The sequence below is a fragment of the Natator depressus genome, chromosome 10 (genome assembly GCF_965152275.1).
Source record: "Natator depressus isolate rNatDep1 chromosome 10, rNatDep2.hap1, whole genome shotgun sequence".
Classification (NCBI taxonomy): Eukaryota; Metazoa; Chordata; order Testudines; family Cheloniidae; genus Natator; species Natator depressus.
In genome coordinates, this window is record NC_134243.1 from 8,044,215 (window position 1) to 8,063,572 (window position 19,358).

Sequence of the window (19,358 nt, forward strand, 5' to 3'; positions counted from 1 at the left end):
GGTTTCACTGTTCAGACTGAGAGAAACGTAAATCCATTATCAATGGAGAGCAGGAACTGGGATTTTTACACCAGTTTAAAAAGCGTTTTTGCTCTCTTTTTAGCTGACAGAAAAGAAACTCAAAATTCAGGACGGTCTCTACCTACTGACTGTCAGAAAGTAGGTCAAATATTGAGCCTATTCAAATTAACAGAGTCCCTTTAAATTCCAACTTGGACCTTTGAATTCTCTCTTCTCTTTATAGATCAAGACACCGTACTGCATTAGACTGTACTGCCAAGAGTAGAAAGCTGAGCAAAGCCCTCACTCAGTAAAGGAGTCTCTGAGATCACTTATCCTGATACCTTAGTGCAGAGTTCAGTTTGTAATAAAGACACTCTCATTCAAAATTTCCAGCAGCCCACAGAATTCCTTGATCAGCCTTTTCAAACCCTCTCCCATTAACCCCACTGGAAACCAATCCCATTTCCTCCCAGGGACTATCCCACTTTCTTGTTGCTGCTGGTTACCCAAGATATACTAATTGGAACAGCCCCCTCTGTCATCAGCTGCCTCCTACTACCAGATGATTTTGGAAGCCACAAGGCAGTGTCTGTGATAGGACAGTTGTTAAGGAGGTGATGAACTGTAGTATCACAACCACTGGGTAGCTGGAGCACTGCTGCGCAGCAGGAGGAAGAGGACGCTCCGCCTTAGAAAACTCCTGTGCTCAGGTACAGTTCGTTTAAGGAAGTGGCAGTGATGGGTAACGTAAACACAGGGCAGTGCTGTCTGCGCTGCCACCCCGGTGGGAGATTCAGGGTAGATCCACTGGCCTCCTCCTTTCCGTCACTTTTAGCTACTCTTCAGTGGTAAGGGAGAGTTCCTAGACTTCGCCCAGCCCCAGCCTGACACGACTGAAACCCAGGTTCCCTTCTTCCTGCAAGGGCTGCATGTCGAAGTGAGTTTAGTGTGAGGCATGCACAGTCATTAAGCATGCACACTCGGTGTCCCACACCCCCGACACAGTGTGCCCAAGAGGTGCGCACACCCTCCCAGTGACGGACCTCCGTGCCAGTGAGGGTGGGGGAGAGTGGGTGGGTGAGAAAGCCAAATTCCCCAGGGAAGAGCGACACTGGTTGATTGTGTTTTAGGATAATCTGCTCCCCCACCCCGAAGAGCAATTTCAAATCAATAATTAAGAGAAGGTTCTCGTTTGCCATGGAGGAGTGAGCAGGACATGCAAAGTGGGCCGCCGCCCCCTCAGGGAGCTGCATTGTTTGGTGGGTGCTGGTTTGGTTACCTACGTGACAGGGAACCTGGACTCTGGTTCATTTCAGTTATCCCATGAGACCTGCTCAATAACGGACTGTCAGAGGAAAAAGCAAAATAAAGAAAAAAAACAAACAGAAAACAAGAAGCACATAAATCCTAATTGCATTGATGGTTCCACAGCCCCAGCCCCTCCGTCCCCTCCTTAGCAGGACAAGCAGACAGTGTGCCCATCTGCACCTTCCACACTGCCCTCTTCCTCCCTCCCCCAAGCACACCAAATAAACATGGACACAGACACAGAGGGGATGACAAAATATGCAGACTGAGGTGAAGTGGGGAAGGGAAACTGATCATCAGACCCTCAAGAGCTGGTTTGCAAACGAGTCACCTCAGCTGCACCTTTCGGTATGCAAAGGCACTCCCTGCACATATGAGAGGGGGATCCGTGCACACACACTGGGCCTAGCGTGCACAAGCACAGGGTTTTGCATGTGCAAGCCTGTATAGTGTCCACAGTGGGGGCACCTGTACATTTCATTCTAGCAGCTTAGTCACCACCACCAGCTGAAATGGCAGCCTTGGAGTGCTTGGGCAGTGAGCCTTGGCTCCCCCTGTTAGGAGAGGATGGAGCTAAAATGCTTGGCCTGGCTTCTCACTCTGTCTACAGCAGCCCAATATCCGCACGAGGTGCTCAATATCAGTAGTGAGAAGGGAAGCAAGTCTGGTCTATGCTGAGAGAGCTCTTCTGTGTGATTGCCCAGTACACTCAGCCTAGGCTGATTGGAGAAGTTCTCTTTTGCCCTTCCCATTCAAGCAGCGTGCCTGTGGCCCCATGGAAAGGATTAATGCCCTGAAGGGTGGAATCCCGACCGCTGGCAGGCCAAACACTGGGGACATGTGACCGCAATAACTGGATTTGGGATGTGCAACAAGTACAGCATGGCCAGGCTTTAAAGCACTGAGAACCACTGGGCCATCAGCCCCAATCTCCCCAGGTAAAAGAAAATGTTAGGTAAGAACTAGCCCCGTTCCCCATACAGACTAAAGAGGCTGCAGTGAATTACGCTGTATTATCCTCAAGGTACCCATCACAGTGGTATCTAGGCACGCTTACACCAGTTACTTCACTGCCAAACCTCACCACAAAAATGGGGAGTAAGTGCCAGAGGGGATTCTCCTGGGAAATGCCTGAGAATCAGGGCAAACTCCCTCTCTCTTTTCAGATAGCAACTCCAGTAGCTATGCATGTCAGTGTCACACCTAGATTGCAGCAGCACAGGGCCTCTGGAAGAGGCCAGGGGACCAGCTCTGCAAAGAGACCACTCACTGCAACAAAAACAAGTCTTTACAGAGCACTGCAGGCTGGGAACTTGCTGCTTTATTGTCACAGCAGAGTGGGGGGAAACACCCACTGACTGAATAGGAAGTAAGGGGGCAGAGGAGAGCATGATGCCATCCCATAATACTCCCGGTAACTCAATTAATCCCATCATGACCACTCTCCTGCAATCGTGTTGTAAGTGGGAGGGGGATGAGGCTGACTTGCCACTATACCCATGTAACTGGTCTTCCAATGGCCTGGCCAGTACAAGGGTGACTATTCATTCAGCAACAGCTCTGGGCAGGGCAATACCTCCTTCTGGGACTACACGCTGACGCAAACACAAAGACCAGCAGTAAGGATGGGAAAATCCTCCTGCCTCATCTCCCTGCCAATCAGCCTCAGTTTCCTCTGTTCCTTGGGCAGTCTTCCCAGAAACCCCCGCTAGAGAGCTATGTGGGGCATTTGCATCACCTGGGCAGAGAGAAACACACTCACCTTTGACCTGATATTCCTTAGTTGCCTGCTAACACTGGATCTGTCTTTCTTCAAGAAGTCGGGGTTGCTTTTTGATTTCATGATATCTGGGGAGAGCAAAGGGAGCAGCGTGAGCCTGCTGCTTACAGCCCTGTGGTTGCAGAGTCCTGACCCTCTCACAAGGGAGAGCAGAGGCTGGGGACATGTCGGTCAGCAGAGGGGCAATGCTGCCAGGGAGCGGTGCAGGCTCAGTCTGGGCAAAGCTTCCCTGAAGGTGACTCAGAAGAGGGCAGGCAGGGCCCTACAGAGCCACAGGGACAGCACAAGCGAAACATGGCCTCTCACCCAGTTACTGCGTGAGGCAAGAGGCCCCAGGATGCAAGTGACATCCCTGGGTGACTGGGGCACAGGTGATTTCTAACGACCCAGTGGAAGCTTCCCATCCCTAAGCTGGAAGGAGGAAGCACCACTAAGGGTGAGAGGGGAGTTCAGGCTCCAGGCACATTCAATCCTTGGCCTCTGCAAGGGGATGGGGGACAGGGAGAGTCTGGAATGGGAAAGAGGCTGCAATGAGGACACCTGCCTGTTATTAAGGAACTAGACTGAGATCCTGCCCTGCATGCCAACTCTGACAGGCCACCCAACAGCTCTTGCAGAAGGTATCTTCTAATCACTACCAACCTGGGCCACATTTCACCAGACCACCTGGAGGTGAACAGCTCCCAACCTTATGAACAATCTGAGCCAGGCAGCCCATGCTCCAGTTTCACCTTGCACACAACCTAGGCCGTCTTCCTCCCTGGTGTTACTCCAATAAATGAAGTGGTGCGACAGGAGGGAGGAATACAGCCCTGTTTGTTTGAATCCCCCAGCATTCACAGTGGATATATTGGAGCTCCTGCAGGACCCTACCACGACCTGCCCTCGCTCCTCTAGGCTCCATCACACTAGAGCCGTTACCACCTGCTCCATGTGTTGGGGAAGGGAACGAGGCTGCTCAGCACAGCAGAGGGACTGACCATATCCCGACACAGTGGTATTCTCGGGGGATTTCTCGCCCAGTGCTTCTGTGGCTGCCTTCAGCTGCTCTTTCAACCTGCTGATGTCGCAATCTGCCTTGGCCTTCACGATGCTCAACTCTGTATAGATGTCTTTGTACTTGTCACTGGCGTATTTCTTATCCTGGGAAAGGAACAAGGAAAACTCGCAGGGTTGTCACAGAGTGAGACAGACACACGGAACCAGAAAGTTTGTGTGCTTACTAGAGGGTGATGTGGCAAACCCCAGCAAGACAGGAAACGGGACAGACCCAGGAACTCTCAGCACTCCCACAGAGAGCTTCTTGGGGACAGCAGGGGAGAACTCAGATCACCCTGGTAAAAGCACACTTACTGCCAATCCACCTGTGCTAAAGGAGAGTTTCCTTTGGCTAACAGCTTTTTAGGATCTAGAAGACACAGCTGGGCAGTTCAGATTCCATCCAGTAGAGAGCAGTGCTGCACATGTACACCAGCTCGTTTGTTACAGAATTTATTGTTTGTGGCTTTCTGTTACATCAGGGAAATGGCATGGAATTAAAATGCTGAGAACTTGCCTTGGCAAATTAACCACCTAAAGCAATTGTGATCGGCTCATTCGCAGGGTTTGTGTGTTTGTAACACTGGGCCTTTAAAATCTGAGGTCACAGAAAACCAGGACAAAAACATTTAAGGTAACGTCTTTCCAGGAAGAGACCAAAGCGAATCCTGGTTTGATGCTACCAGATGCTTCATTTGCAGCACAAAGACGATAATGCACAAACAGTAAGTGGCTGTGTTAATTAAGGCAGATCAATGTTTAAATGCTGATTCAACTCTTAAAATAAGTTAGTTAGCCCCCCTGAAAATGAGCAAACCCATACAGGACAGAGGGCTCCCTCTGAGCACGTTCAGAGATGGCCCTGCCCCAGACATTACCCTCAGTGCCGTTTGCAACTCATCCTTGAGGGAGCTGATCTCCTGCTTCAGGTACTGGATTTCTGATTCCTTGACCCGCAATAGGACCTGTAGGGAAAAAGGGACCAGGCATTTTCACTCAGTAACATGGGGGCGAGCACACACACACTCTAGAGAGAGACAGCAAGCCACAGCTTCAGGTGTAATGAGGAGCCCATTGAGCCTGGCCAGGTAATAACTGAGTAAGAAGGTCATAAGTAACAATCAGCATGGATTTGCTAAGAACAAATCGTGTCAAACCAACCTAGCAGCTTTCTTTGACAGCATAACAAGCCTTGTGGATGGGGGGGGAAGCAGGTGGTGTGGTATAGCTTGACTTTAGTAAGGCTGTCGATACTGTCTCGCATGATCTTCTCATAAACAAACCGGGGAAATACAACTTAGATGGAGTTACTATTGGGTGGGTACAAAACTGGTTGAAAAACTGTTCCCAAAGAGTAGTTATCAGTAGTTCACAGTCAAGCTTAAAGGGCATAACAAGTGGGGTCCCATGGGGATCAGTTCTGCATCCAGTTCTATTCAATATCTTCATCAATGATTTAGATAATGGCATAGAGAGTACACTTATAAAGTTTGCAGACGATACCAAGCTGGGAGGGGTTGCAAGTGCTTTGGAGGATAGGATTAAAATTCAAAATGGTCTGGACAAACTGGAGAAATGATCTGAAGTAAACAGGATGAAATTCAATATGGACAAATGCAAAGTACTCCACTTTGGAAGGAACAATCAGTTTGCACGCATACAAAATGGGAAATGATTGCCTAGGAAGGAGTACTGCGGAAAGGGATCTGGGGGTCAGAGTGGATCACAAGCTAAGTATGAGTCAACAGTGTTAACACGGTTGCAAAAAAAGCAAACATCATTCTGGGATGTATTAGCAGGAATGTTATAAGCAAAACACAAGTAGTAATTCTTCGGCTCTACTCCGCACTGATTAGGCCTCAGCTGGAGTATTGTGTCCAGTTCTGGGAGCCACATTTCAGGAAAGATATACACAAACTGGAGAAAGTCCAGAGAAAAGCAACAAAAATGATTAAAGGTCTAGAAAACATGACCTATGAGAGAAGATTGAAAAAATTGGGTTTGTTTAGTCTGGAGAAAAGAAGACAGAGTGAACATAACAGTTGTCAAGTACAGAAAAGGTTGTTACAAGGAGGAGGGAGAAAAATTGTTCTCTTTAACCTCTGAGGACAGGACAAGAAGCAATGGGCTTAAATTGCAGCAAGGGCGGTTTAGGACTTCCTAACTGTCAGGGTGGTTAAGCACCAGAATAAATGGACTAGGGAGGCTGTGGAATCTCCATCATTGGGGATTTTTTAAGAGTAGGTTAGACAAACACCTGTCAGGGATGGTCTAGATAATACTTAGTCCTGCCTTGAGTGCTGGGGACTGGACGAGATGACCTCTTGAGGTCCCTTCCAGTCCTGTGATTCTACGATAGTTCAGACCAGACTGTTCTTTGGGGCAGTTCAAAGACGGTGCCCACTTGTGGAGAGAAAGCTGAGCCTGGGGTCTGCACTGACAATGAGGTGCGCTCGCACATGCTCACATCAACACATTTCACGTGCCTCTATCAAAACCGAGCCCCAATGCATCATAAGCATCATCCCCACAGTAGGGCTGGAAAATTGAGGGTAGAAGTTAGATGACGTTTCTAAGGCAACCAGAGGAAGAAGTGGGATTAGAATTGAGTTGCTGGCTCAGTCTTGTTCTCAGACCAGACCGTGCGTGGTTTTACCATAATTCTGACCACCATTCTCCCCTCTTCCTAGCCCACTGCCAGGCCATTTTCTTGTGAACACCCGGGCTGTGCCCTGGATGCACTCATGAACCAGGTGGGGGTCAGGGCCTACACTACGTGGTGCTCCTTGCCCATCTACAGCTGGGACCATCTGCAATCCTGCTGGTCATCAGAGACCAGCTTCTCTGTGGCTACCTCCCTGTCCTCTCCATATGCTAGTAGTAAAGGGGGCAGGGCACTTACCTCTAACTCATAGGCATCCTTGCCCTGCGTGAGAGGCGAGCCAGCAGCCTCTCCCCCTCCCTCCCCGGTCCGTAACCGTGTGATCTCCACAGCCAGGCGGTTATTCAGCTCCTGGGAAGAGGAGAGAGTCACTGAGCGAGCAGAGGGGATACAAGATTTCCCAATCCAATGCTGCAGTGGGTGGCTTTGTCCCCAGTTGCCTTGCAAGGCTCCCTCTGTGGGGCGCCCCCTATGCAATGCTGTATAGTTCAGATGGGGCTGAATGCATGGGGAGACAGCTGGAGGAATGCAGACACCGTGCAAGTCCTGAGGGCTACCATGGTGCTAGCTTGCTTTTAGCATTGCTTTAATGTTATTACCTAGGGCCAGGACAGCAGAGCGGGCACAGCCAGTGGAGTTCAGCTGGCTGGCTTTGCCTCCAACTTCTCTTCCCATGGGAGAAGCCACCCACTGCCCCAGAAAATCCCACTGAAACCTGAGTGGCCAGGCAAGGAGCTCTGGGGCAGCTGGTGCCTCACCTGATTGTGTGCGTTGAGCTCCTGGTTTTCTCGCTGGCACTGGCGGAGGGCCTGCCTCTCAGCCTCCAGGGCCTGGGCCAAGTGAGCGTTCTCCAAGCACTTCTGGGAGTACTGCTCCGAAAGGACTTCCAGTTCCCGCTGGACCGACTGCAGCTCCTCCCTGCAGAGGGGCCAAGCCAAGAGACAGATGGGCTGGGGCCGTGTACACAGCTTCCCACCGATTAAGGGGGCACCTCACAGACCAAGGTTAGCAGGACATCTGCTTGGGGGGTGAGGGAGACACTCTGCTTTTGGAAGAATACCAGGTGGCCAGCTAGCCTCCTTCTCTCCTGAAACCCCTGCCCCTGCACCAGAAGGGACCTCAGGCACCTGCAATGGAGGGACGTCAACCTTTCAGGCACTTCCTTTGATCACTTAAAAATTACTCTTTGGGCTGAAAGCTACCGTGCTTGTTCTCAGCTTAGATGGAAAGAGTATGTGTGGGTGGACAGGGTTGAGCACAGATGTGTTATACATGGGCAGGAAGCCTGCTAAAGCAGCTTAGCTGTTCCTCCAACTCCCCTACTAACACACATTTGGTCCTCACTGAAGGCTAGTGCTTTTGCCTTGTGCGAACAGATTTGATTGAGCAATAACAAAGTTCCAGCGGCAGGGAAAACACCACCATGCATCTGCACACTACGTTAACTGTAACGCAGAGAATGCTGCGGATACAGGTATCTGGAGACTGAAAATTTAAAGATTTCTGGGAGCCTACAACAGGGATGGCAGGGGGCTGCAGGTCAGGATTGAGGAGCACTGGCAGAGTGGTGTGGAGGTCCGGGGCAGGGCACAGGTTAGGATGGAGGGGCACTGAGTGGAGCTGCCACATCACCCTCTATAACAACAGGTCTCTCTCAGTGCCTCACTTCCAAAGGGAGTAAAAATGTGTCCTGTGAGTCAAGCTAATTTAGAGCATTAGCAGCACATAGTGCAGGGTGAAGGTGGGGGGTCGGGGCGGGGAGGATGAGAGAGAAACGTACAAGTACTGCTTCCTGAGGGCCTCAATATCCGAGTTGACGCTGCTGATCTGGGAGCGCTGGGTCTTCTCCAGCTCCCTCTCCAGCTCCTCGCGGTGGGCGTTCTTCATGGCTTCGATGGCTGCACAGGACAGAAAGAGGATTAATGCTCTGCAGGAGGTGATGCATTTACCACTTGGTCCAAAGTTCCCCCCCACATTCCCCCAAAATGTGAGTCACCTTGGTGAGTAATTTCCCTGCTTCACAATCACTTTATTACATGGCACTAGCCATAAAGCAGTGAAAGGGCTTCCACAAATCTTGCTTTTTAATAGAAGTTCAACAATTGCCTGATTCAGTTTATTTTTTGAGTTATGGGACTCTGAATGCACAAGGCCTGGGCTTGGGCATTTTGAATTCTCCTGGGCACTGAAGAATGAAGTCACTGTGGAATCGGTAATAAATTAGCCCCAGCAGTAAGTAACGCCTCCCTCAGATGGAGCGAAAAACTGGCTGGGCTACATTATCGCCAAGGAGAGGAACATCAGAACAGGACAAGAGATGGAAGGTGGCTCTCCATCAATCACCCCCCCGCCATCCCAAAACCCTGCCCCATCTGCCCTCGCCCCTCACCCAACTGTGCCGCAGAGACCTCGCACCCTCCCGCAATTATACTCCACAGCCCGTGCTCCCTCCACCCACCCTGATCTCCCACTGTCAGACTGGAAACTAGCCCCTGGGCTCTTCACTGATTGTGCAACGCTTTCTGTCCACCCTGCCTTGTGGCGAGTGCTCCATCCACACCCCCTTTCCTCATGCACACAGCTGAGGGAACCTTCCCCTCCCCCTCAGGTCACACACATCAGTGGAGCAACTGCTCTGCTGGACCCTTACCCGAGATGGTAGCGGCTGTTTCTTCTGCTAGCAGGCGATCTTTCTCCTCCCGCAGTTTCTCCAGTTCCCGCTGGTGCTGCCTCTGCAGATCCTCAATCTTCTTCTGATGTGTCTCTTCCATGGCAGCGAACCCTCGTTCACATGTCGCCTGCAAAATGGAAAGGGAGCTGGAATTTACCTTCCTAACACGGTCTGAAGTGATGCCCTCTCAGGCAAGGTGCCTGCAGTGAACACACACACTGTCCCAACAGCCTGAGAGGGGAACACAATGTGGATCAGCCAGCAAATGGACACACAGACAATGGATAAGTAAGCGCGTAGTAGGGACTAGCCCTGCCCTAGCCAGGGGGCAGGGGCTGGCAGATCTAGGGGGTCTTTGCCATCTCTAACTCTATTAGGCAAGGAGTGGCCCAACAGCTGTCCAAGGGGGCGGGGCAGTTCCATTTTCGAGATTGCTCTAAGGGCCTGATCCAAAGCCCACTGGAGTGAATGGAAAGACTAGCATGGACTTCAGTGGCGTTGGCATCAGGCCCTAAATGGGGGAAGGAAAATGTATGTAATAAGGATGTATCCCTACCGTCCCTTTGGGAGCTTCCTGTCTTCTACTGCATCTACTTCCGGAGCCTTGCTCTCACCCTTCAGGTCCTGCACCATCTCCCCCAGCCTGTGCTGGAGTTCATTCCCTCCTAGCCCCCACCTAGTTCCTCACACTCCCCTCAAACCCCTTTACCTCCTTTGTACCGCTCATTGCTCTCTGCACGAGGGACAACTTCACACACCCAGAACAGCAGCCTCCAGCAAATCTACTGAACTCCAGGAATCTTTCCCATGTTCTCCCATCCCAAACTTCTGATGCTCAGCCTGAGTGACAGCCTCTGTACGGCAGTGGCATGTGATGGCAAGCGCAAGGGTGTTCTGCAGGCCAAGACTCAGATGCATTGGCAGGGGCGTGTAGGGGCCCAGGGCTGGAATACCAGTTGGTATGCCGGAGAGCCATTAGCAGGGCCATGTGCGAGGTCCAGGACAACGGCTGCAGGGCACGTTTGAGCTGCAGTGACAATGATCTATTTGGGAAGAGAAAGGGATTACTGGCGAGTTTGCATAGGCTGGAGTCGCAACATGATGGGCTCTTACCAGATTACCAGTTCCTCACTTTCAAAAGCAATTGAATTTGTGCTTTCAAGTCTCTTTTCAAACCCCTAATCTCCAGTGCAGGCTACAGAAGGGGCATGCAACCACCACTGAAATGCAGCCACCTCTGGGGTGGAATGTAGCTGTTTAACAGCAACACTGTATTATAGTTTAGGACAGGAGGTGAAGATGAACGAATACCACATTCAGTTGAAACTGTCTGAGGAATTCAGGGTGCTAGAATTAGTTACCAGAGTTGGAGTTAGGCTGGGACAATGGGGCCATCTCTTGGGGAAAGTGTTATGGGATTTATAATAATCACAAACAGTGAGGTCTTGAATCTTGGCTCTCATCTAAATGATGGCACCTCCTGCATCCCAGCACGAGAACCTCGATTCTGTACTGACTCGGAGAGCAGACCTTCACCCACTGCATCACCAGCATTTTCCTCTGGAGAACATAGGTGCTGCTCTTAGGAGCACCAGCCAACTGCTGACCAGGCCCTGGTGAGATCCAACAGCACCACAACCCACATGTTAGGGCTGTAGCCATGGAGCCTCCCTGTGCTTGTCCATCACAGGAACCAAACTCCAATCTACATGGCCTCTTTCCTGCGTTTGTCGGGTCAGGGGAGAAGCCAACAGCCCTGATCCTCAGCATCTCTACCCACCAGCTCCCACTGAGCACAGATGGCTGAGTCATGAGTTGCATGGCTCCTGCTTAGATTTTTCTTTATTTCATGAAGGTGCCATATTCCCCGTGCCAGGCCATCAGCTACAGAAGAAATAATACATGCAGTACTTGGCTCCCCCGTGCAGGAGCCAGCCCTGTTTCCGCTCTCAGTAGGTCACTTTGTAGGCCCACCCTGGCTCAAAGATTTCCCTTCCATTTCAGAAGCCAGCCAGCTCCTCTAATCTGCTCCTCCTGGCACCCCACTTGGGAAGAGAGCTCTGAAAACGAATCAGAAGGCAAAGCAACTGGGAATTACAGTTTCAGTTCTCCACACAGCAACAAATGCATTTGCCAGACCCATACTCCAGGAAACCAAGCAGGAGAGAATGCAACTGAGATTCCAGGAGCTTCAAAGTGCATCAGATCCTGGGCAGGACCTATGTAGACAAAGCTTGGTGATGAGAACTAGAAAACTCTGCTAGTGAGTTCTGAAACGTGCCTGTATTCAGGGCTGTGTTACAAACCTGACACTAGAGCTAAACTAGCCAAATGGTCCCATCATACTTCATGAACCAGTTGGCAAATGGGGGTTGAGTCCCGGGTCAGATTCTCCTCCTATTTATGCCAGTTTGAGACTGGTGTCATTCAGCTACCTTGACCTCACTGGAGCTCTTCTTGATTTTACACCAGTGTGTTTGGTGGGAGCCACAGAAACTTAACTGTTTCAGTTAAGTTTGAGGTCAGAATGAATCCAAAGCAGAATTTAAGGGTTGTGAACTGACCCCACCCCCTGCAACTTCTACCCCACAAATCCAACCCTGCATTGCCAGTTTCTCTCTGCTCTATGCACTCAGATATACAGCCTGGGTCATCAGAGTCTGGTTTATTGAATGACAGCACTGACGAGAGGAGCTTAAACTTTAACCTGGATTGTCTTCAGTGGCTAAAGTTTAATGGCTCCTGTATCAGTACAGCACCTGCTGAGCTTATCCTGTAGCATCAGCACTAGTTATGAGCCTAAGTCCTCATGTAGGACTTAACGTGTGACTCCAGAGGTGAGAGTGTTACCCACTGAGCCCTACTGATTCTTATTCTTAAGAGTCCCCTGTTCATCGTCTAATGCTATGTGATCAGTGTGAATTCTAGGTCTGGATTTTATTCTTTGACTTGCTTTTTTATCCTGAGGCATTTTTCCTTTTCTCAACCTTGTTTCTTGCTAATAACCCAGTGCCATAACCTATCTGGACTTGGCTGACTGAGCATCAGGGTGAGGTTGCTTTGTTATGCTAGGATTCTTATCTACAGGCATAACACAGGGAGGAAAATTGGCAAGTGCTTCTTAATAACATTGGTTGGTAGGTACAGTATTTAGTTTATTGTAAACGCATTGCTGTAAATCCGAGAAATTAGTGAGGGTCGTAAAGTTCCAGAGTATGCAAAGGAAAGGAGAAAAGTATTTTAATGCTATTTTAATGTGCGTATTAAAGAGAGTTTTGGAAAGTGCCTGGGTTAGCTTCCTAGTAACCAAGATTAATTTGATATTTTTGTTTCTGTCCCCTCAGTTCATACAAGTGAGGGAAGGCGAGAGGGAGGGAGATCTAGAGATCTCTCTCTGTCCTTCCTCAGCACAGGTCTGCCAAAGGTTACTGCTCCATTGTTTTGCCATCTGGCACACTGCAGGTTTCCAGCAGTCTCCAATAGGGAGTCTCAGTTTGAAAACAGCTGAGGCAGTGAGGTCTAATGGCTTTTCGAGCGAGTTTGGAAGCAGCAAAAAGGCCACTGTGGGATGCACAATAAAGGGAATTGTTTATAAAGCAAGAACGTTCTTCCTCTTGGACCCTATTTGGAAAATGGCATGTTGCCCGGGACACTGATTCCAAGGTCTTTTTAGTTTTCAAGGACAGAGTAACCGTGGCAGTGACTGGGCTGAGGGAGAAGTTGGGTAAGAGTTTAGGAAGGGATTTTCCTCTCAAAGAGTAACTGGAGTTTGGAGCTGTCTGTGGAAGTCATGGCAACAGATATCCTAGGACCTGTGTGTTTAAGAAATGCGGTTCCTGTCCTTAACACTCCAATCTATCCAGCACCTCCTGCCGAATGAGGGGTTTGTCTCAGGAAAAGGAAGAGGAACTTGGGTAGATTTACCATTCTTCCCAGGCTAAAAATTCTGTGTATCCAGAAACTGGCATAAACCCTAGCCCCATCCCTTACCTCCAAGCCTTGCAGATTGCACGGTTCAATAATGCTCCTGCTAGACTCAGGCTCTCTTGTCACTTTAAAATCTCTCTGCTGACTCTGAAGGATTATTGCTCCCGTGCAAGCACCTCTGTCTGACTTGCTTCTCTGCCCATGAACCCTGGGTCCTTGCTTGCAGTCTGGATTGGCTGACCTTTTGGTACCTACGCTCCATATTCAACCTGGAAATCAGCTCGAGCGCTGTTAGCAAGTCCATATTTCACTGCTACAGAACCAGCTCCCAGCTGGAAATGGTCTCAAGTTCAAAAAACAACAGTCTTTAGAAGTTGTAATGCCAGGTGCTGCTTTGATAGCCAGCTCTGAATGGTGGAGCATCGTGTGTAAATGCATTTTGTGGCCATTGCTCCTGTTCCTTCAAACTTTGTTTCTGCACCTACTTCCTGGCTCTAACAACTGTGCACTGTTTGTCACGTAAAAAACTGCTGGAAAAAACAGCAACACTGGATTTCCCTGTAAGCCACATAGAGCCGAGATTAGTATTAATTTTTTGTCTATAAAACTTGTCCTCTTTTAACCAGACAGATTCTCCCCTCCTCCCACAAACATACGTTTTGAGAGTATATGTTTACATTTTGCATTAGGGCTCTGAAGGCAAGGGAGTTGGGCTTGAAGTTTGATCAGACCGGGAAAGAGCTCTGGGAAGCCGCTTTGCACAGAATGTATGACTCAGCCATGAGGAAAACACTGCAATGTTCGTGTTTGGAGGAGGCTTGGTTGCAGCGTGACATTATTACAGCCATTTTGGACCCCGACTCCCACCACTAAATGACCAGCAGCGTCTGCCACCGTTCCCAATCAAATAATTCTCTCTCATTGTGCCTGAGCCTTTTTAAACAGCCAGGTACAAGGGACTAGAAGCACTAAGCAACGCATTTAGAATGCATCCCAGCACAGAGAAGGGAAGCATGGAGAAAACTAACGTGCATTGAGAGAGACTTTACAGGTCATTTTAATTGGCTTGGTTTCTCTTAACTGTCTTAGGTCTTATGGGGAGTGTTGTCCCTGTGTGGGGAACCATATGTACGAGAAGGGCCTCCGAACAAACTGGAACATTGCATTGATAGGAAGGAAGGGTTATGGGGTAAAATTAAATGTATTCAAAACCTTCAGGTTCTCAAAGTCTTTCTGATATTTTTCCCTCAGTGCTGAAGCATTCCCCTCCACGTGCTTGTTCTCCAGCTCGTCCCTCATGGCATTCATTTGGGCCTCCAGCTCTTGAATGCGCTCTCTCAAACCGTGCATGGAGTTTAACTCGCTCTCAGAGAGCAGCATCCCGCCCTCGGGCAGATCTGTTGCCCATTCATTCCCGTCACTGGTTTCAGACCCTTTGGAAGGCAAGGCTTCTGGGTGCTGCCTCTGGCAATTGTCTAGTGTTTCTTGTAAGCGCAGCAGGTTCTGGTTGTAATGCTCCTGCAAAGTATGCAGTTCCTCATTGTGGATGATTTGCAGTTCCTTTATGTTGGCCTGGAACTTGTCCTCCAACATTCGCATTTGCTCAAGGTGATACCTCTCCATGTTTTGCTTATCTCGGATGATGGCATCAAGTTGATTTAGGCCCTCTGTTCTCTCTGCCTTCAGAGTGTCCTCCGTCCTAGTCAACTGCTCAATCACATTTTGCATCTCCTCCTCATACCTGCCTTGTAACTCAAATAAGTTTTTGCTGTGTTTGTGCTCTTCTTCCTCCAAGAGCCTCCGCTGATTGTCCAGCTGAGAGACTTTTGCCTTAAGGTCTACATTCTCCCTTTCAATGATGGCTATCATCTCAGCATATTCACTCTGCTGCTTTCGAAGCAGGTCTTCGTACTCCTCACGAAGGGCAGACACTGTCTTTACACGCTCTTGACACAGAGCATCCATGTTTTGCAAGGACTCTTTGTAAAACTTTAGCTCCCTTTCATACTCGAGTTTAACTTTGAAAGCCCCATAACAAACCTGAGCCTGGATAATTGCATCTTGAACTAACAATGATGAATAGCGCTCAAGATCTCCCATGCACGTATGATATGAAAGACACTGAGAAATTTTTAGGAGCTTCTGGCAATCGCGTATGGCTTCCTCAGGGGACAAGGATAGTAAGGCAACAGATATTTCTTTAAGAACATTTGCTTTTTCTTTGAGTTGTTGGGCAAGGTCTTCTTGAATGGCAACAAGAGCTTCACTACTATGGTCTGGCAAACCATGGGCCTGTATCATCTTGGCTGAATCTTGACATGGCATTACCTTGAGGTGACTCCTATCCCAAGAGGTTTGGGTTCTTTCTGAAGCATCTTTTTGGATTTCAAGTGCTTCAGAAATTTGATGCATAACCCTGTCAAATTCAGAGGTCCTATATGCTTTGATGATTTCCTCCAACATGCATTTATGTTGCTGGAGAGCTGTTTTGGTATTGTGAAGGTCTTCTTCAATTGTTTTTAACCTCTGATGAAAAGACTCTCGCATCTTCTGTGCCACAAAACCAAGTTCTGCCCTGATCAATGTAGCATCTGCTACTGTTTGGACAAGGCATTGGGGAAAACTAAAACTAGCTGCTTCTGTTTTGCTTTCTACCTCCTCTTCTCTGGTGCCCAAGTGCTTTCTCAATTCTTCCACCTGGCTCCAAAATTCACCTTCCAGTAGCAGCTTCTTAGATAAGATGTTGGCCAAGGCAATTGCTGTATGTGACACATTTGCTGGCTCTAAAAAAACCACCTCAGCTGTCCCATGAATCTCTCTGAGACTCTGGGAAATCTCTGAGCTTGCATTTTTCAAAGATTCTGCTATTTGGTTGATCAGGGAGGCTTCAAATGCTATCCTCTCAGAAAGCAATCTTAACTGGTCTCCATCAGACATTTCAACTTGCTGCTGCTGGGAAATGAGTTTCTGTTCCTCCTGCAAACTCCCTTCGGCAGGTGGAGTTTGAGCCACACAGCTTTCGCTCTGCTGATAATCAGAGGAGATGGGTGTCCCTTGCAAGACCTGGACTGCATTTGACAAGGTGGTTTCCATGCTGGACAGAGTGGTAAGAAACAAATCTCTCTCTTCCTCCTGGTCAGATTTGGGTAAAGCCCTTAGCTGTTCTCTGCATTTTTCTAAGCAGATCAGGGTTTGATCATTTTTCACTTGGAAGTCTCCCAGCTCATTGACATGATTTTTTATCATTCTGAACTTTTCCTGTCTCTCATTTTCCAGCTGTGAAACCAGAGCACCAACTTCAGATAAGCTAGCTTGGAGCTGTTCTCTAAGCTGGGACTCTGTGCTGGCCCACTGATGGTGGAGGGCTATCAGAGTCTCCTGGTTATGACCTTGCTGGCTTTCAAGCTTCATGGACACATCTTTGAGCTTTTCCTCCGTGATGTAAAGTTTGGTTTCCAGGGAATGGATGATTGAGAGATAAGTCTCAGAGTCACTGGTTCCTGAGGCTGGGTAACCAAGAACTGGTTCTGATGACATGCTTTCCTCGGACAGTGATCTGTCCTGGCTTGTGTCTGAAGACGTGCTACTAGTCCAATTTTTCTCCGACCCATCTGAATGGATGTATTTTTGGCACTGGATGTTTGAGAAGCGGATTCTTTGCCTTTTGGCACATAGGGTTCCTATATCAGGCTTCACTAAGGCTTTCTGCTGTGGCTCTCTGTCTTGAAGCTCTGTAGACTTCAACAGAGACCTAAGTTCTTCGGCATTCAACATGGTATGCTCACCAGCCAGACTCTGGCTGGTCTCAGGACCTTCAGCATCCTCCTCCTTTAGTGCATAATTCAAACCTGGAAGCCCCTCAGGAGCTGGCATGTCTGGAATGTGACTTTCATCAGCCTCAAGATTAGTGCAGAAGTCCTCCATATCTTTAGCACACGGTACTGAGTCCACATTAGCTAACTTCTTTAAAACCTCTTCTTTGGCCTGTAACCTTACTTCTGTTTCCTCTAAACTGCTGCCCAAAGCAGCCATTTTAACCAAAGCCTCGTTGAGGTCTTGATCTTTCTTTTCAACCATTCTCAAGTGCATTTCCTTAACGTGTCTCAGCTCTTCCTCTTTTTCTTCCAGCATCTTCTGCACGCTCTGGAACTGATCTGATACTTTCTCGTACAATTGCTCCAGCTTATCATAGTTGGTCTCCTCCATTTTCAACTTTGATTGCAGCTTGGCAACTTCGTTATCTGACTCTTCAACCTGATTCATCAGCTCTTGGAACCTACATTTGATCTGATCTCTCTCCCCTTCAAGTTCCTTGATATCCTCAGCAAGCTTCTGGATGCTGGCCTCCTTCATCTCCAGTTGCTCCTCTAGCCGGTGGACAATCTCGCTGCCTTCAAATTTTGCATTCAGTTTCTCTTTCTGAAGAATTTCCATCTGCTGCTCATTGTTTTGAAGCTGATTCTCGTACTCGCTGGCCTTATCCTCCACCTCCTTCAGACTCTGTATTAAAACCTGCTTTTCCTTCTCACAGCTTTCCAACAAAGCCTCATAATTCTTCTGCAACTTCTCCTCCATTAGGATCCGAGTCTGTTCACTAGCGTTCAGCTGCCTGCTCAGGTCTGCAATCCTGTCCTGGAGCCTCTGCACTTCTTTCTGGTGGTCCCTTTGCAATGCCTGTTGCATTTCAAGATCCCTCAGCTCCTGTGTCTTTTCCAGCAGCAGCGCCTCTGCACTCTTCAGCTTTTGCTCACTGGCTTTTAACTGGGAGCTCAGAGTGGTCTCACTGTGCTGCCACTCCTCCAGCTGCTCTTTGGCTTTCTCCTTCTCACTCTTTAAGTCACTCTTCAGCTTGGCCAGAGTTTGCTCTTTGATAGACAGCTCAGCCGCAGCATTACTGAGCCTTGCCTGCAGGCTCTGAATCTCGGCTTCATGATGCCGGATCACATCCTTTGCCTCACCATAGCTACGTTTCAGTGACTGGATCTGCTGATTGATCAGCTCCTGACGCTGGCACTGGGCTTCCAGCTCACTTTGGAGGTCTTGATTGACTTTATGGAGCCTCTGCCAGGCACCCGATGGTGAGGCTGCCACCTCGGTCTTAAAAAAATTGATTAAATACTAGATTAGTAGTACTTGGGTCTCAGTTCTGAGTGTCACACCTTTGGCCAGGTCTGACCATGGGAAAGCTCCTTGGATTGTTTTGGCTGCTACCCATATGCTCCAATTTTGGAAGGTTTCTGTTCTTGGTTCAATTTTTCTTTTAAACCACCTTTTTTTGTTTTGTTTTTTTAAAAGGGGGCAATATCTGCTTCTGATTAACAGAAAATATAGATGGTAACATTGAAACATCTCTAAGGTAACAGTCTATGAGAAACAAGTCAAACAAAACCAAAACAATGGAAAAGGAAACACTAGTAAAATAAAACAGAGACAAAAGACTGGAAGGGAGTGAGGATGACAGGGAGGGAAAGGAACAGGTTGGGGAGAGAGGAGCTGCTCAATTTGGTGTGTGTGTTTGTTTTAGTTTGTTGTGAAACAAAAAGTGCACAATTCCAGATAACAAAGTCCTTCAGAACAAAAACAACAACAGGAAGTGAGGTTGAAAGTAAATGACATCACTTCCTGCCAAGCCACAGGAAGAGGAGATGGCTGCCATAGTGATGTCATTTCTGTAGTGGCTAAACAGGCTTCTTCATCTGGCTGCTCATCTTTTAAAAAAAATATTATTACTAAATCTTAAGAGTGGGGAGGATCTAATCTCTCTACCTGTAAAAAAAGACAAGTGAAAGGGAAAAACAGGTACGATGAGAACGTAAAATAAAAACAAACAAACCTTTGTGAGATTCAAACCAAAGCAGTGTAGCATGCAAAGAGAAAACTCACAAAGAGAGTCATGCATAAGTCGACAGAAATTATATATCTTTAAAAGAAATACACAAACGGGAAAAGGCAAGAGAAGCACAGTGTTA

General features: G+C 48.4%; 1 protein-coding gene across 8 annotated transcripts in view; it reads right to left on the reverse strand.

Moving 5' to 3' along the window:
• MPRIP (myosin phosphatase Rho interacting protein) overlaps positions 1–19,358 on the reverse strand; it is a 172,492-nt gene that overhangs the window by 9,914 nt on the left and 143,220 nt on the right. For 4 of the 8 annotated variants that reach the window (XM_074965110.1, XM_074965111.1, XM_074965112.1 and 1 more), the window contains 8 exons: positions 14,602–18,486; positions 9,442–9,589; positions 8,572–8,689; positions 7,550–7,709; positions 7,032–7,142; positions 5,008–5,094; positions 4,072–4,234; positions 3,074–3,159 (listed from right to left, as the gene is read on the reverse strand). In XM_074965110.1, coding sequence (XP_074821211.1) covers positions 3,074–3,159; positions 4,072–4,234; positions 5,008–5,094; positions 7,032–7,142; positions 7,550–7,709; positions 8,572–8,689; positions 9,442–9,589; positions 14,602–18,486 — 4,758 coding nt within the window. Of the gene's footprint in view, positions 1–1,282; positions 1,349–3,073; positions 3,160–4,071; positions 4,235–5,007; positions 5,095–7,031; positions 7,143–7,549; positions 7,710–8,571; positions 8,690–9,441; positions 9,590–14,601; positions 18,487–19,358 lie in introns of all 8 variants that reach the window. The other 4 variants (XM_074965114.1, XM_074965113.1, XM_074965117.1 and 1 more) reach the window with 4 other exon arrangements.